The sequence below is a fragment of the Solanum dulcamara genome, chromosome 7, assembly GCF_947179165.1.
Source record: "Solanum dulcamara chromosome 7, daSolDulc1.2, whole genome shotgun sequence".
NCBI lineage: Eukaryota > Viridiplantae > Streptophyta > Magnoliopsida > Solanales > Solanaceae > Solanum > Solanum dulcamara.
This window is the reverse complement of record NC_077243.1, coordinates 3,759,128-3,777,658: the sequence shown is the minus strand read 5'-3', so window position 1 is coordinate 3,777,658 and position 18,531 is coordinate 3,759,128. Positions and strand designations below refer to the sequence as shown.

The following is an 18,531-nucleotide window of genomic DNA, read 5'->3' as shown; positions in this document are numbered from 1 at the left end:
AGAAGTTTCACACTAGAGTTGATTAAGGAAAAAATCACCTCGACTTTATCTAAGTATCACGAAAGTCACCAATTTATTTTATGCAGTTAAAAGGTCACTCAACTTTACCTAAGCGTCAGAAGATCGAAGTCATTAGGAGGAAACAAAAGAAACATTTTATATAAAAATTGGGTAAAGTTAAATGACATTTTTAGTCCCAAAAAGAATGATTCTTAGGCAAAGTTGAATGATTTTTTGTTACGAAAAATAATTTAGTGATTTTTCTGTAAGGCTTTAGCAAAATTTTGTGATTTTCACATTATAAAAAAATAGTTTGATAAAATTATTGCAATAAAAATAAGAGTTGAGCGACGTATATGAAACCAACCCCTTTCTCAAATGGTGTCAATTCTACTCCATATTGTTGCACACAACAACAATAACAAAAGTTATTCCTCAACATTAAGTAAGTTGAGATTGTAGAATTTTAGAGAGGAAATTGGAAAATTTCTGATGCTCTGATTATGCAGAAGTGATTACAAGTGAAGAAGAAGCATCTATTTATAACTATCTAATTCTAACTGGATTAGCTGTCATAACTACTTCTAACAAACTCACAACTAACTTGCTTCCTAACTGCACCATTATAACTAATTGCCAAGTAGGCAGTTTACAATTAATTAACCACTCAAACTACTATCTTCAATATTCCCCTTCAAGCTAGATGTACTGAAGACATTCAAGACACCTAGCTTGGCTAGCAAATCAACTTATTGGTCTCGTGTGTTGATATAACTTGTCTTGATCAAGCCCTGTTGTATTCTTTCGCAAATGAAATGACAATCGATCTCGATGTGATTTTTCCTCTCATGAAAAACAGGATTTGCTGCTGTCTGAATGGCAACCTTGCTGTCGCAATGTATAGTCACATGATTATCCACCCTTACACCAACTTCTTTGAATAGGTTAGTTACCCAAACCACTTTAGCTGGCAACGTAGCTGGACTCCTGTATTATGCTTCTGCAGAACTTCTAGAAACAGTGTTCTGCTTATTTGATTTTCAAGATATTAATGACTTCCCATACTTTAACAAATACCCAGTTACAGATCTCCTGGTATTGGGACATGCAGCCAGTCTACATCACAAAAGCCAGTGAGATGTGTATGTTTTTCAGAACTCATAAGCAATCCTTGTCCTGGTGCTGCCTTGATATATTTAACTACCTTCAAAGCTACATTCCAATGAGAAAGCTTTGGCCTTTGCATGAACTGACTAAGACTTTGAACTGAAAAAGCCATGTCAGGCCTAGTGTTAGCAAGATAAAGCAGTTTTCCAATCATCCTTTGGTACCTATTTATGTCTGTAAATAACTCATCGGAATCATTTTGAACAAAATCTGCACTTGTCAGCCTGATGTTGCACTCCAATGGTGTGGATGATGGTCTAGCACCTACTAAGACAGCTTCAGAGAGGCATCTGTTAACTTTGTATTTCATTATCTGGAAGCTTGTTTAAGGCCATACAATGACTTGATAAGTCTACATACTTGATGCTCTCCCTTTTTATCAAAGCCTTTAGGCAATTCTATGTATACTTCCTCTACCAGATCTCCTTGCAAAAAGGCATTGAATACATCAATTTGATAGATTATTCAGTTTTCAGATGCTGCTATAGCAATAATAGATCTCACAGTGACCATCTTTACTACAAGTGAGAATGTCTCGTGATAATCAATTCCACCTGTTTGGCTATACCCCTTGGCCACAAGTCTAGCCTTGAACCAGTCAACTTCTCCATTTGCCTTATATTTGATCTTAAAAACCCACTTACATCCTATGGCATTCTTCCCTGATGGTAGCTGCATTATAGTCTATGTACCATTATCCTCTAATGCATTAATCTCTTGTTTCATGGCCTCTATCCACCTAGGATCTTTGATGGCTTCCTCATAATTTCTTGGTTCTTTCTCAGCAGATATTTCAATCAAGTAAGATTGATAATTGGGAGAGAGCTGACTGTAAGAAATATAGTTGGCTAGAGAATGAGGTTGTACAAAGTCAGTTACATGAGTGACATAATCCTTCATCCAAATAGGTGGATGGGATGGCCTTTTAGAAGTTCTTTGTCCTCTCTCTTGCACAACTTCTTGTACTGTATTTTGATCCATCACTGGAGTACATTTAGCAACCACTGGATAAGGTATATCATCTGGAGCATAATGTTCATCATGGTTCTCAAAATTAGGTACTTCTATAGGTGTGTCAACTCTTACATTGTCAAAATCACTAAGCTGTTGTTCAATAAAAATTGGCATATGCTTATCTTGAAGTCCAGCAAATGAAAACATACTCTCTTTGAAAACAATATCTCTGCTTACAATAAACTTCTTGAGACTCAAGCTATATAATATGTAGCCTTTCTGAGTAGGAGAATAACCCATCATAACACATGCATAAGCTTTGGAGGAAAACTTATCATCTTTAACAGGCTTGGTTGCATAACACAAACACCCTATTGTCCTTAAATGATCAAGTTTTGACTTTACTTTGTGGAAAAATTGATAAGATGATTGTCCTTGTAAGACTGCAGTAGGTCGTATGTTTATCAAATACACAACTACTAGCACACACTCACCCCAAAATCTAATAGGGATAGACCTTTGAGATCTGAGAGCCTTTGCTACTTCGAGTATATTCCTATGCTTCCTCTCTAATACTCCATTTTGTTGTAGAGTGTGAGGGCAACTTCTTTCATGAATGATTCCTAAAGAGGAAAATAAGGTATTGCATTTCTTATCAAAAAATTTAGTGTCATTGTCAGATCTTACTCTTTTTACTTGCATGTTAAACTGATTGCTAACCAATGCAAGAAAGGATTTCAAAACAACAAAGACATAACTTTTAAATTTCAACAAAAAATAACCAATTCATCCTTGAATTATCATCTACAATAGTGACAAAAAATCTGAACCCATTATGTGTATGAAATTTATATGGTCCTCATACATCAAGGTGAATGAGATCAAACTTAGCTTTTGTTCTGGACATACTCATAGGAAATGAAAGTCTAGTCTACTTTGCTAAAGGACAAATTGAACAATTATCACATACTTTTACATCTGTTTTCTTTATCTACTAAAGATAGTTGTCTCAAAACTTTGATAAAGGGATGGCCAATCCTGTTGTGCCATGTTATGCAATTTGTATCACTTGCTTTTGTCATCAAGACTATGCCATCATCATCAGTTGTGCTACTACAAGAGAAATTACTAGGAAAGTAGTACAAACCTTCTATCTCTTTACCAATTTTATTTACCTCTCCATTAAAGAGGTCCTAAAAAACACAAAATTCAGAAAAGAAACGAACAGAACATTTCAATTGTCTAGTCAGTTAAGACACTGAGAGTAAATCATACTTAAACTTAGGCACAACCAGGACATTCTCTAACACTCCACCTGCTAGGATTACACAACTTCCTGAATGAGTAACTAGAGTGGTTTGTCCATTAGGTAAGTGTACTTTTCTACCTATGTGCTTATTAAAAACACTGACTTTGTCCAATTTATCAATTTTGGATTGCATATGACATGTTTCCCCTGAATCAATTATCCAGTTATCCCTCATGTTAACTGCATCATGCTCTTTATCACTAGAATTCATCACAACTATAATTCTCCCCTTTTAGTAGATGTTGAACATACTATGACACTATTGAGATTACCAGTCATATTGACCATGTTCGCAGTCTTCTCTTCTTCATCCAGCAACTTCAGTATCTTTTGGTGTTGACTAGGAGTGAAATTTGGTTATGTAGCAAGTGCCTGCAGGTTAGCATAAATAGAGTTGAAATCATAAGAATCTTGGGAGTTTGGTACTGTGTTGACTGGCCTAAAAACATCATTGTTTAGCTCCTCATCACTTCTATCCACTTGTACATTATTCGCAATGCCCTTTTCTCTAGTTGAATTTACTTCTCTAGTTGTATTTGTGTAGTTTTGATCTACATTTTGTCTTGGTGGTCTCCTTTTAAACTTCCAATCTTTAGGACACCCAACGAGTCTATAGCATATTTTCTGAGTGTGTCCATGCATCTTACAATGATCACAGAATAAATTTCAGTTCACTTTTTTTTGGCATTGTCATTACCTCTTCTAGTGTACATTGGTGCTTCAATCTTGTCTCCATCAGTACGTGTGTTTCTAGCTTCATAAGTGCCTTTTCCTGCATATAATGTTGTAGCCTCAACCATATTACCACCTACACGCATGCCTGAAGTGGCTCTTTGGCATTTATCTGCGATTATCATGGTGTATGCCTTACTAACACTTGGTAAGGGACTCTTTATTAAAATCTAGCTTAGTGCATGTCCATACATATCACTCAGTCCCATCAAAAAGCAAACAAACGTAAGTACTACATATAATCCACATAAGTTCTAGATCTGTCACAATTACATGAAGGTGGTGGTACAAGTACATCGAATTCATCCCATAACAATCGCAATTTGGTAAAGTAAGCTGAAACAGTCAAGTTACTTTGATGAATCGTACAAATCTCTCTATAAAGTTGATAAATTCTTGATCCATCAACCTTATCAAATCATTCCTTCAGATCTGCCCATACTGTCGCAGTATCTAAGGCATATACAATCCCACTCAATAACTCTTTTGATACTGTATTCATAATCCACGCTAGCACGGATGCATTGCACTTCTCCCATTGCTCCTCTAATTTAGGAGAGTAATTACTTCGTCGACATGTTTCAAGTACAAATCCCAGTTTGCTTTTTTCCCTGAGATTGATCAACATAGATCTACTCTATAGGGAGTAATTCTCTGCTCCTGTGAGATGAACTGTGGTCAGAATGCCTCAAGGAGTGTCCGATGAATGGAGGTAAAGTGGATGATTTCGTTTGGATTCAATTGCTTGTAGTGTTTCTGGTGCTGCAGTAGCCATTGGTGTTTCACTTGTTTCAGGCATTGTAAACAACGAAAACTCTGGTTAGCATTAATGAAGGTTCCTAGAATCGACTGCCGTGGTTGAATCAAACAATCATTGATTCACAGCTCTTACACCATGTAGAATTTTAGAGAGGAAATTGGAAAATTTCTAATGCTCTAATTATGCAGAAGTGATTACAAGTGAAGAAGAAGCATCTATTTATTACTATCTAATTCTAACTGGATTAGCTGTCATAACTACTTCTAACAAACTCACAACTAACTTGCTTCCTAACTGCATCACTATAACTAATTGTCAAGTAGGCAGTTTACAATTAATTAACCACTCAAACTAATCACTCGAACTACTATCTTCAATAGAGATTAATTATATAAATCCTCTTCTTATTATCTAAGTGACATCATTTAAGCGTGTCTTAGTCAAATGTTAAACAAAGCACTAATTCCAACATGTTCTACTAAAAGTATGTTTCGATGATTTATAAGTCAAAAAGTATAAGTACTTTTAACTTATAACTTTTGGTTTTTTTTTTTTTTTTTGGTTAAAAAAATAAGTGATTGAAAATATTTTTATTTTATTTTATTCAAACTCTACAAAACTTCACAAAAATTATTTGATTAGATATTATTAAAAATAAGTCAATTCAAACTAGCTGTAACATATATAAAATCATTTAGTTGCGTTAAAAAATTGCTGCTTTTGTTGGCCTATTGGAAGCTGCATGTGTCTTGCTAGATTCATATTGTACGAAAAGAGTTCATTCGCTAATAAAAACAACATGTTGCGAAAAGATTATTGTGACTTTTAAGTAATTTTTCTTAAAATTTAATATATATAATAATACAACAACAACAACAACAACAACCCAGTGAAATTCCACATCGTGGGGTCTGGGGAGGGTAAAGTGTACGCAGACCTGACTCCTACCAAAGTAGGACGGCTGTTTCCGAAAGACACTCGGCTCAATAAAAGCATAGAAAAAGGTCAGACAAGAATATTAAAAGTAGATAAATATAGTTAGACCCAGTGAGCTTATATAGTTATTTGAACTTAATATAAAGTAATAATATTTTAAAATAAATTTATTATTATTATTATATATTATTAAGTTTAAATAACTATATAAGCTCACTAAATTTTGAATTCGTTTTCGCATGTCCTTTCATGTCATTTGATGTTCTGAGAAGCAAAAAATCGATTTTTTGCAATCAAGACAACAACCTAGTTTAATAACAAGGCATGACTGGATTCACCCTTTGGAGATCAAATAAGGCTATGAACTGTAGAATTAATTGGGAAATAACCCTAGGAAACATCCAAGAGACATATTAGTTCAAATTAATGTTGAGTATCATTTTGGACCACTTTAACGAAAACATGTTAAACATGTTAAAAATCTAGCTGTCATGATTAATTTTTGCTAGCTGTCATGATTAATTAAAAATTAACTCTTTTATTTACTTGGTTGTAAATTGTGATTGGATCTTAGCTTGGTACATTTGATGTGCTTTCATAAATAAGGCATATGCTTAGGCCTTCAATTTTAGGAAGCCTTAAATTTTTATTAAGAATAAATTATGTGTTAATTTTTTTCATAGAAAAAATTAATTATTTATAATAAAAAAAATATTTTTTTTTAAAAAATTATATTTTTTTATTCTTTTTAATACCCGTATGTTTTAATTCTTATCTTTATTTAGAATTTGTCAATTTATTACTCATAAAATTATTTTAACAATTCATATAATAATTGCCTCAATGAAAAGATGTTTTTCAATGTTGAATTGATAAAATCTTATCTAAAACTAATAATAAAAAAAGATTGAAGAAATCATTTATTAAAAAATATTGAGTGATAAATTGCATTTTAAAAGTGTAAGAAAAATAAATTTAAATAAATATATATAAAGTTTGTTTAGATTTAAGCATCTATTTGAAATTTTGCTTTAAGCCTCTGATTACACTGAGCCGCCCCTTGCATTGATGTGAGATTAGATACAATGTGATTTTTCCTAATCTTCATATTTTGGAAAATTTACTTATCTCAATAAATTCAAAAAAATATCAAAAAAGTATTTTTGAATTGTAATAATCTATTCTCAAAATTTTGAATTCACGTCATTAAATGTCTGATTTTTAATATGGAAAATGGTTAAAAGTTTCCCTAACGTATTAAAAAGAGTTTAAATTTATTCTCATTCCACCTATTAAACCCTAATTGTTCTTAACTTTAATTTCTTTCAGCTTCAACAATTTTTAACAAATAAATTTGAATGAATCAAATTATTTGTAAGCTGGTTTAATATCTATATGTGTTAATAAATCAATACCACTTATTTAATTAAAATTCCACATAGGTCATCTCATAATTCCGTTAAAAAGGGACATTTTTAACAGTAAAAAGGCAATTGAAGTTCAATAAATAGGAGATATATTTTTAATCTCAAAACTAACATTAAGTATAATTATAATTTAATAGGTGTAAGAAGATCAATTCTAAATCATTTTAAATACATTGAGAATATTTTGATCTTTTTTGTTTTTAACATTTTTATTACTAATAACTTAAAGATATAGCAAGAAAGACTTCATTTTTAAGGCAAGAGGGCGAGCTACTAAGGAAACTTCAAGCTCATATTGTTTATGAGTTTGAAAACAGAAATTAAATTTTGTGAAATTGAATTTCCTTCTAATTATTTTTTAATAATTCAATGATAGATTAATCATAAGTTCGAATTCTACTTTAAAAAAATTAATTAATTTTAAATTAGTTAATTCAAAATAAAGACGATCCTTTTGCTAGGTAACCAGTTCCTATCTTTCTTTTTGATTTCTCGATTCACGATCAAAATCGGATTAATTCGAATTTATGGGTACCCCCAATCGAAGGCCCAAGGCTCCCTACAACCATTTTTGGTCTTTATTCTATTGTATCGAGAACCAGCCCTTCAATCCCAGAATAACAAAACAGGACATACGACAAAAGCTTTCCAAGAATTCTCATTTCTCCCACATGCAATGCAAGAGCTATAGACTGACATTTTCCGAATAAAATAAACCTACCAGTCTTTCAATCAGAGTCATCAGTGGACAACTATAAGAACAAATTTAGTCGATAATCACTATGAGATTTCTTGAAATCTTCTCTTTTCTGTCCAAACACCAATCAGTGAAGCTCCAACTCACTAATACTGTTATTCATAGAAGATGGGTCATATTGGGCTTTCTCAAAACTTCCAATCCCTATGTTTCCTTCACTCCACTGTATCTTTACACACCCAATTGGCCAAAGCTCCTAACTTTTCGCCGAATTTCAAGAATCCCAAAGTCATCACAGTCTGCATGGCGGCAGCTACGCCGGCGGTGGCACCCACAAGCTTTGGGTTCAAGAATTTGATGGAAACAGTGACCATCGATGTTCATAAAGCTGAAGGGAGGCCACTGAATGTGCCACTCATTGCTCCTTTTACTATTGCATCATCAAGATTGGACAAAGTGGAAAACGTAGCTATAAGGATAGAGCTGAGTAATGGCTGTGTTGGGTGGGGTGAGGCCCCAATTCTTCCATTTGTGACTGCAGAGGATCAAACTACTGCCTTAGAAAAAGCAGCAGAAGCCTGTGAGTTCTTGAGGCAGAGCCGTGAAATGACTTTAAATCTTGCATTAACAAAAATCGGCGACGTGCTTCCTGGACATGATTTTGCTTCTGTGAGTTATACCAGTAATTTCTTTTGCTTTGTCATTATGGATTCTGCAATAAAAACTCTTTTTTTTACTTCTTCATATTTACAGTTTAACTCTGTTTTGTGTTAGTTGTGATATTGATTGTTTTGATTTTGACAAGAGGGTTGCTCATATGGTAAATACAAAAAAGTAATGTTTGATTTCTTGTTGGTTTGGCTTTGGTCCATTTGGGTCTGTGGACTGTGGTCCTCTTTTCTTGTTGAACCTAGTAGGGTACTAATTTGGTTTCCATCTGTTGTTTATTATTGGCATAATACATAGATAAACACTCAAACTTGGCCTGGTCTGCCAAGTAAATGCTCCAACTTTGGTAGTGCATATCTGCACACCTCAACTCGTTACCACTGGTGTTGTGGACACTCGATGCCAATATGACAAATAAATTTTGGAGGTGTCTAGATGGTCATTTTGTAAGTTGGAGCAGGGGCGAATTTACATATAAAATATGGGGCTCGTGAACCCTGTGTTCTCTCCGTAAGATATTTATGTATGTATTTTCTAAAATTGGTATAATATTATCTGTTGGCACCCATTCTACAAGAAGGTTAAATGGTGCACTTGGTTGAATGTTGAGTTATTACCTTGAGTACTAGGGATCAACTCTCACTTCTTTTTTTTTCTTTTTTAGTGGTGCACTCATTTTCTAGAAATTCTAGATTCGCCTCTGAGTTGGAGTGTTAAACTGACATAGTGGAGACGAATTGAGGTGTCTAGATGTGCACTCCCAAAGGTGGAGTGTTTATTGGCAATTGAAGCCAAGTTTGAGTGTCTACCTATGCATTATTCCCTTTTTTTCTCTGACAGAGACATTTCTTTAACCTTGATGTTAGTTTGTTGTCTTAAGCAGAACTATGGACTTCTTTTGGCTTCACCATTTTAAGTGTCTCATGGAATTGATGCTTAGGATTGGAACTCAAAGGTCAACATAACATTGGGTGCTATAGGCGTATCTATTTTATGATATTTTCTCTAGGTCTAAGTGATAGATAAAATTAGTGATAATGGAGTTATTTACTGGAGTATCTTTTATTTACTTGAGTATCTTTTCTTAATACTATGGTTGTTGAGTGGGTGGCTGTCTTTGTTGCTTTAACAATTCAATGGACCTTTTGTCTAGCTTATAGACATTGGCAGGTGGCGTCAGATTTTAGAGGCTAGGATATGGAAGGCATAGTATTCTGACTTGGCGAAACTGGAAAAAGAAAATGACTTGGGAGACAGTTATCGCTTCTAAGGGCATGCATAATTTGCATGTGTGTTTCTTCCAAGCCTGAGAATTTTATTTATAAATATTGTATAACTAATTTTACTGTTACTTGTTTGCATGTTTGGCCTTTCTATATCGATCTATATAGTTTCAGGGATCGACCCTAGTTTGTGATACATGTATCGGATTCCTTCATCCTCCTTATCAAGTCTCTTCATCTACATGATGATAACTTCTCTGTTCTGTTGCACTCTCGATTGTCCTTCTCGTCTGATTCTTTTGACTTACCTTCAGTCAGCATAGTCTTTGGTAATGTCATGTGCAGAAATCATTTGTGAAACTGAACTAGTAATCCTTTCTTATGGTGACGAATCTTTCTTAATACATCAGACAAAACACGTACTTGTGTGTTTACAGTAGGCCTGCTGCTGCCTTCAGCTTGGACACTACATTATTCACAGGAATAATTGACAAACTACCTTGAGCCCTTATATACTTTTACTGTGTTAATTCTTATCTTTCAAATTCATCTTTGTAGAACTGAAAACTTGTGTGATACTGATTCAAATTTTAACTTGATTGAAGGTCAGGGCAGGAGTCGAGATGGCACTGATTGATGCAGCGGCAAACAGCATTGGAATACCTCTGTGGAGACTATTTGGTGGAGTATCTAATTCAATAACTACTGACATTACAGTTGAGGCTTTCTTTCTTATTCTACTTTAGTTGGCAATACACAGTAATTTCTACCTCTGTTAGTTTCCTAGTACTTGTGCCTCAATCATTGCTTTCAAGTTACAATAATGCAATCAAACATATCCTAAGTATAAACCATATTTAGCAACGTATTCTTACTTGAGAAATTTATAGTAGAAAATTAAGAACTGTAATAGACGTGTTTAAATAGATCTCAATGACCATCTTATTGTAGATTCCGATAGTTTCACCCACGGAAGCTTCTGAACTGGCTTCAAAGTATCGAAAACAAGGTTTCAGGACTTTAAAGCTTAAGGTGGGCAAGAATTTGAACGGAGACATTGAAGTGCTTCAATCCATACGTGCAACACATCCTGATTGCTTGTTTATCTTAGATGCCAATGAAGGGTACACGGCAACTGAAGCAATTAAAGTCCTGGAAAAGTTGCATGGTAAATTATTTTCTTTTTTGCAAGTTATTATCTATGGACAGAGGAATGACAAAGAATTTCTGAATCTCAGTTCTCGGTATCTTCCCTCTCATATACTAGACATATCTCCATGATAAATGATTAGGGTTTTTTTCAGTTGCTCGGATATATCATTATCTGCTCGAAAGAGAAAATCACAAATCTCTAATTTCCTGTCAGAAATGGATGTGACTCCAGTTCTATTTGAACAACCTGTTCATAGAGACAATTGGGAAGGTCTTGGTCATGTCAGTCAGATTGCAAAGGAGAAATATGGGGTATCTGTTGCTGCCGATGAAAGCTGTCGAAGTTTAGTTGATGCTAAAAAGATAGTGAAAGAAAGTCTTGCTGATGTCATTAACATTAAGCTTGCCAAATTTGGGGTGCTTGGGGCTCTGGAAATTATTGACTTGGTGAGGTCCTCGGGCTTAAATTTGATGATTGGTGGTATGGTTGAAACCAGGCTTGCCATGGGCTTTGCTGGTCATCTAGCCGCTGGCCTTGGATGTTTCAAGTAAGTTCCTATTGCAATTTCTCTGGAAAAAATAACCTGCTTTGGTGCAAACTCATTATATATATATTCTATTATCATTGCTGGGAAACACATTCGCATAAATTTGAAATATATTTGACTTATAAACTATCACCATACTGGCAATTCAGCTGATTTTCTAGTTGGCAGTCTGACATATGATACTTTGGTGGTCAAAAATGTTTGTTGCTGTCTCGCCTTTTGATGTTATCCAGTGTTCAATTCTTTGGGTTCTGATTTTCACAATCACCACTACTTGGAGAATTAGGAATTGGACAATCAATTGGGAGGTGTTCACTAGTAATGTAGAATAAATTCATTCTTCTTTCGGAAAAACAAAATAAGAATAAGGTGAATCTTGATCTTGATTCAGTTTTATGCTATGTTATGAGGGACCTGGAGAGGAGAAGGGTATATGATTGGTTTATTTTGCCTTACTGAATTATTAATTCTTTGCGACATGTCAATTGATACCTGTAGAAGAGAAGCAAGCGTGATTTACCTCCTTTATCTGATCAATTTTAGAGTGAGTAATAAAGCTGATTACTCTATTTTCCATCCCCCTCTTGAACTTTGCAGGTCAATGACCCTGCACATTTTATTTTACTTCCTCTCTCCCCACCTTCCCTGTATCACCCAACCTCAACATTCAACATGGTATAAACCGAATCACTGGGCCAAACAAATAGAGATAATACTATGACTGGATTAACTCCGCGCTAAATTCTATGAAATATTTTAATACTTCACTGAAGTTGACATCAGTATGTCCATGTTTCAACAAATACTATGCATAATCATGGTTGTATTATCTTTTTTGAACAATGTCTGTTCTGTTCCGGTTCCAAAAGACTATAGAAAGGCTAAGTGAAGTACTTATAGGATAAGCAAGGACACCTGTGAACTCGGATATCAATGGTGCTACCAAAAAGTCTCATGCTTACGTCCCCTTTCCAAAACATTAACATAGGTCCTCAGGCAGACATCGAATGTATGCTCGGTTTTCGTCGAATCTTTTTGATCAGATTTTGTAGCAGAGGAGAGCAGGAAAGAGACAACAAGGGTTATTCTAATTGAATGTCAACCCGCGTATTCTGATTCACTTTACCCAATAAAGGGAACCTTCCTCTACTGGAGAAAATGAAAAAGAGAATCTCAGATTGGAAAAGCAGCGCCGATCGGGAAAGTAATAAAGGGACGTTAAACGTAATTCTAGAAGAGCCTTCCCGCAAAAAAACCGAGTCTTGGCAGTTCAAGTGAAAGTTTTTTAGACTAGTCCCACTAAGGTGGTGAGGAAACTGACTTCCGAGAGAGCAGTGTAACGACTGTCCCGCTGTCTCCGACATTGACCTGGTGAAATTGAATTCTCCGTGAAGATGTGGAGTACCAACGGCTAGATGGTAATTCGAACCTACGTAGAAAAACTTCAACAGATTTACAGTCTGCCACTTTTGACCACTCGGCCACTCTCCCCTTCTCTTATTTGGATTGAAAGAAAGAAAAAACTTCCCTTTCTTTCTCTTCTTTATTTTGGTTTTATCCCTTTGACGTTACCCATCACAGAGATGCACAGAGGAAGAGAACTAACCTTTTCCACCGGCCGAGTTGCCGAAGAGGATCAGTACGATCACCCCGGGATATGCTTTAACGCCCTTGGCAAGCACTCCAGAACCCGCCAACACTCATGAAAATGGGACAGGCCTTGAAGAGAAGGGCGGGAATGAACGGGTTTTCGGGGAGCCAAAAAGCGCTCCATACAAGGCCGATCCTGCCAAGAGCGCTAGCGCATACCCCGGGGTGATCATCACCACCTGCACCTCACATCTCGGCACAGTGGAACGTGTAACCCACCTGTCGTTCCATTCAACCACATTACTTAAGCCTACTCTTTCTTCAAGATACGAAACGAGCAGCCGAAAACGGCTATCCCTATTGTATTTTAGATGGAGTCATCTACAGGGCTAAGAATCGTCTTTCTACCAAACCAATCTTCTCATTTACGATCAATATCTTTTGGATCCCTTCTTGAACGAATAGATTTCTATGGATAAGTCAGTCTTGTCCCGCCTGCTCGTTAGCAAGTGCCTCGGGCCCTGCCTCTCTTTTCCAACAATCTCAGCTGAGTGCTTCGTTCCTCTCTTTTTAGGCAAGCTTCGTACCTGATCCAGCCTCACAACCCTTTGCGGGTAGGTAAGAAGTGCATTTTTGGAATTTTTTGAGGTATCGCTTGTAATGTAATAAGGATGAAGTCTCATTCATATAGTAATGTCCCTAACTTGCACCCTTTTGAGACTAAGGCAGGTTTGGAACCTTATCCTATCACCTTTATCAAATCCCTAGCTCGAGTTGAGCGCACCTTTGGTGCTTCAATAGGGCGAGCAGTTTGATAGTGACTTCTTTCGTTTGGTAGGGCGACGAAAGGCTACTTCAATGACGAAAACAGCCGGAAACTCGAGAGGGTCACCTTTGGAGAAGCGTTTATCGGTAACCAAAGCCTCACTCTGATTATGTCGTGAGGCTGACTGAATCCAAAGCATGAGTGAACGGTTAATTATTGTTGAAAGGATTTGAAAGAGCCGGGTCTGTAAAAAGATTATCGGATGGGTAAGAAAGACTTCGGTCTATCAAATTCAAGTTCAAGACCGTTAAGAGAGCTACGTCCAATAGGGTTGGGCTCATCATCCTGAATCGAAAATAAAAGGAATTGGTAGTGAAATATGCTCCAACAGACAGGCATGGTTCTGTAGTCAAAGCAACTTCATCACGAGAGGGCGAAAAAGCGCTGCCGAAGCAGCGCACTGATCGAGCTAGCTAGAAGCAGGAACTCCTATTTAAGTAAGGCCAGTTGTAAACAAAGAAAGCAAGAGATTCGTGGTTGTACCGAATGCCCCGGAGCCCAGCTACCGACCCGAGGCGCCGATTGGGAAAGTAATAAAGGGACGTTAAACGTAATTCTAGAAGGCTAAGAACGACTTAGAATCGATACCGCCATCCATGTTCAAAGAACAGATGCAGCTAACCAACGGGCAAGCAGGTTCCGCGGGTTAGGAGGCTGCCTTTAAGTGATTGGGGGGCCCTCATTTCATACAAAGGAAAGTAGCAAGGAGGCATTAGGGGAAACCTAGATTCAAGGTCGGAAGAATCGAAAACAGACTCAAAAACGAAACCCTTTCTCTAGCGGCCTGGCGATAAGGCTCATCAGTAGATTGACTACAAGGCCGAAGAGTCTTACTATAGGGGTTACCACTCCTGCAAGACTGAGATGCGGAACAAAGGCGCTTTCCGGGGAGGTGAGGGTCGTAGACATGATATTTAGATCACCTTGAGTTGAGAAGGAAAATAAGGCCGAATTCACATCAGAAATCGCCAACATGAACACAAACGAAATCTTGAATAGTGGCGTACTTAGGTAATGAAATTCTTGACCAAACCTATCCCCTAACGCTCGGAGTCTCCGCCCGCTTAGTAACCTTAGTCTCCCATTCTTTAGAGGGAAATCGGCAGCTCGACGGAGAGCTTCGGGGGAAGAATTCCATTGTCAAAGCAAAGGGGAAATTCACTCGCTTATCCGGAATGAGCTACTGGGCTAGGGCATTACTTTCTTCAGCGATTTGGTTGAGCTTTCATTTTCAAAAATCTAATGCCACACCAACCCGGATCCAGGGTTGCCTGAGGCCCTGAGAGCCAGGATGCTTGCTCTTGAAGATGACAGACAGGAGAAAAACCGCAGAAGAAAACAACAAAGAAAGTGTTTTTCATCTCTTTGTTGTGTGGACAAGAGAACACGAAGATTGAAAGCATCGGCGACAGGTAAGGTAAGTTCCGTTACTCCAAAACAGCAGGCTAGTCCCCGAAAATGCCTTTTTTTTCCAAGGTGACTTTCGCCTATCTATACCTTTGTTAGATCTTTGTAGCAGGAACTTACTGAAAAAGATAGCTGCTGATTTTTATTCAGAAGGTTGAAAAATTCAGCAGCCCTGTCTACTTCCAAATCATTGAAATTTCTTAAAAAATGTAAGCTGCAAACACTATCAATGATATTTTCTGCTAAAGAAGATAGAGAGATGAGAATTTTGAGTGTTAAGTTCTTAATTTATTAGAAAAGTTGAATTTCCTTTGTCTTATGGAGTAAATGTTCCATTTTGGAATTATATTGAGCTTTTTTTGATCCATTTAAAATGGTTGGCTGGCTACATTCCATGTAGGTTTGGTTATGTTTGAAGAGAGCGATCTCTCTATCTACAGATATTAGTATTTACTCTCTAGTGATAAAGTGCAGGCTTAAGGGAATTCGTCTCAGATACACAATTAAAAGTATTAACTTTGGCATGTGGAGCAAAGAGATCCCCATTAGTTATTACCGAGACAGTAATTACTAGAGATAGAGGCTGTATTAATTTCTGATTGCCTGGAATCTCCATAACCAATAGGTTAGCTCAGGGAAGGAAGCTAAGTAAGGGCGACTACAACAAACACAAAGGAAAGGTCCGCTTCATGATCATTTAGGATTTCGAGGGGTAGGCTTTCCTGTTCTCCGTATGCCCTTGTGTAGAACCGGAACAGGATAGACACTGTTCAAAAAAGAAAAATCATCACAAAAAATGAACGAGGTTAGAAAAATCATCACAAAAAACCCTCAGTTTCTGCTCTCCTTGCTTTAACCCTGTTGATGCTACAACACCACACTTGCCGCGCACCGGCATAGCAGAATTCGAATTCGCTCACCCTACTTCTAAAGATAGATAGAAAATATCTAGAATATCTATGACCCAGGACAGACATAAAAGATGAATAATGAAAGATGAGAAAGAGTATACTCTGTTCTTTCAGGGCTCAGTCTTGCATTCATCCCTGGAGTAAGAAAGAAAGTCTCTCCCTCTTCAGAATTGGGGGAAGAACCTAAGCCTTCGGACAACGGATTTCCTCTTTCTATTAAGAAATTCTAAAGAAAAAGTCCCTTGGACGAGGAAAGAAGGGGCTTTTGATCAAGATTGCCTTTAAGTCAAAACTACCAGGAGCAAATTTCAAGATCATTAGGAAGAACTCCACAGCAAACCGTGGTCTCGCGCCGACGCGAAAAATCACTTTTTGAAAGAAATCACAAAGTGGGAGAAGGGCGGCGGCGGTCAAGTCATACACAAACCGGAGTGACTTCACTACTTGAAGAAAGAAAGCTGCTTCGGCAGGGTACCCCTTCTCGGAAACCGAGGAAATATCCAATCCAATTCCGAAACCGAGCCAATTGAAAACTCTATTTTTTGAAGACTATCCAATTTGATTAGTTCTCTAATTTATGTACCTAAATTCTCTGCAGATTCATTGACCTAGACACACCCCTTCTGTTGGCAGAAGATCCAGTTTTCGGGGGTTATGAAGGTACTTCTTTTGCCTTCCCTCCGAACTTTCATGTATGACTCAAGTGGATCTTAGTATATACTGACTATGTAGTGTTTTTTGCTTGTACTGAATTGATCTGATAAACTGCATTGCTCACTTCTTAATGCGACTAGTTTCTGGTCCTGATTACAAGTTCTCAAACGCTAGAGGGCATGGTGGTTTTCTTCATTGGGAGAATATTGCATGGTAAGTTTGATTTTGATATTAAATTCTGAGGTAACCATGTCTCATTTGCTCTAGCAGCATTTAGTAAACATGATTATTAGAGTGATGTGCCAATTCAACATCTTTTATCTTATTACTGGTGTGTACCCTTGTGTGTATTGTCTGCAGAACGGCAGTTCATGCATATGAGACCAAAACTGAAGGTCGATGATATGTTTATATGTTCTTACACTTTATATCAGTAACAGGAGATGTTGACTATCAAATACTCCCACCCTCTCCCTGTAAACCTCTCAGCTGTTATCTACCTATGTTACACAAACTTGTTTATGGACACATGTTCAATACGGGTGTCAGTTCAGAAGGACCCACACCCATGTCATAACCATTTGAAATGGGTATGCCAAGACAAGTAAAGGATCTATATAATGTAGCTAGTTTATGCACAGTGATCAAATTAGTTGGAAAGTATTATATTACCATTTGCATAAAGAGTTGACCAAAAAGAATATCTTCGTAAAGCCAAGTTCTTTTCCTTCATTATATGGAAGCATTTCATATCTGATTGAAGCTTCTATGATCTCTATTAACATCTAAATATTAGCAGCATCAGTATGAACTATGGTAACCAAGTTTTCCTTGGCCGAATAGCAACTAAGACTAATTGCTCGTCTTAGTGCACTTGCTTTTTCCTGATTTGAACTCCTTGAAATTTTGTTTTGGTGATAACATGGTTCATGTTTCAACACGCTCTATCTAGATTTGATAGCTCTAGATACCTGTGGTCAAGTGACTTGATATATATGATTTGTTCTAAATCACACTGTTCTTGACAAAAAAAACTATGTTTGTATGAGATTACTCTATTTGCTCTAACATTTCAAAATTCTCTGCAGAGATTAGTAGCGGAGTTTGTTCACTCTTCAGGATGGTCACTCACAACGGTCAACCCCATAGTTCCAAATTATAGTTATGCACATGTATTCGTGAGTATTAGTCGTTGGTATGTTTGAATGTTTATGTGCCAAAATGGAACACAATGCTAGAAAATATCTAATCATTGGAGTAAACAAATATGTAAATGTCTTAATATTGTCTGTTGAAATTGGTGTCAGTTGAGTACTTCTTGCTTGATCTTCTCTTTGATAATTTCAACAAATATTGAATCCATATGCCACTCTTGGTACTAATATTTTTGTTATTGTTCTAACAACTTGCTTTGGATAATAATTCCATGGAACCTGTATGCTAACAATAACTGAACCATTTTTGACCCAATGCAATCACTAATTTCCTCAAGCTAAGCAAGCACATGTCTATAACAACAAAATGTAATAATATCGACACAAGAAATAATACAACTCGAATAGTTGAACT

The 18,531-nt window shown here is 36.6% G+C and overlaps 1 protein-coding gene across 2 annotated transcripts; it reads left to right on the top strand.

The window, feature by feature from the left end:
* Positions 1-7,871: 7,871 nt before the first annotated feature.
* On the top strand, positions 7,872-18,279 carry LOC129893949 (L-Ala-D/L-amino acid epimerase). Of its 2 annotated transcripts, XM_055969401.1 has the most exons (7): positions 7,876-8,651; positions 10,480-10,590; positions 10,826-11,042; positions 11,241-11,574; positions 16,907-16,968; positions 17,103-17,175; positions 18,051-18,279. In XM_055969401.1, coding segments are annotated over exons 1-7 (1,299 nt in total). In that variant the 5' UTR covers positions 7,876-8,150; the 3' UTR covers positions 18,052-18,279. The 2 variants fall into 2 exon arrangements, with proteins under 2 accessions (XP_055825377.1, XP_055825376.1); XM_055969402.1 differs by lacking the exons at positions 16,907-16,968; positions 17,103-17,175 and having other exon boundaries at positions 7,872-8,651.
* Positions 18,280-18,531: the final 252 nt, after the last annotated feature.

Coding starts and splice junctions, on each gene's coding strand:
- LOC129893949 (XM_055969401.1), top strand. CDS start 8,151: ATGGGTCATATTGGGCTTTCTCAAAACTTCCAATCCCTATGTTTCCTT. Junction 11,575..16,906: donor GCTGGCCTTGGATGTTTCAA/GTAAGTTCCTAT, acceptor AATTCTCTGCAG/ATTCATTGACCTAGACACAC. Junction 16,969..17,102: donor AGTTTTCGGGGGTTATGAAG/GTACTTCTTTTG, acceptor TAATGCGACTAG/TTTCTGGTCCTGATTACAAG.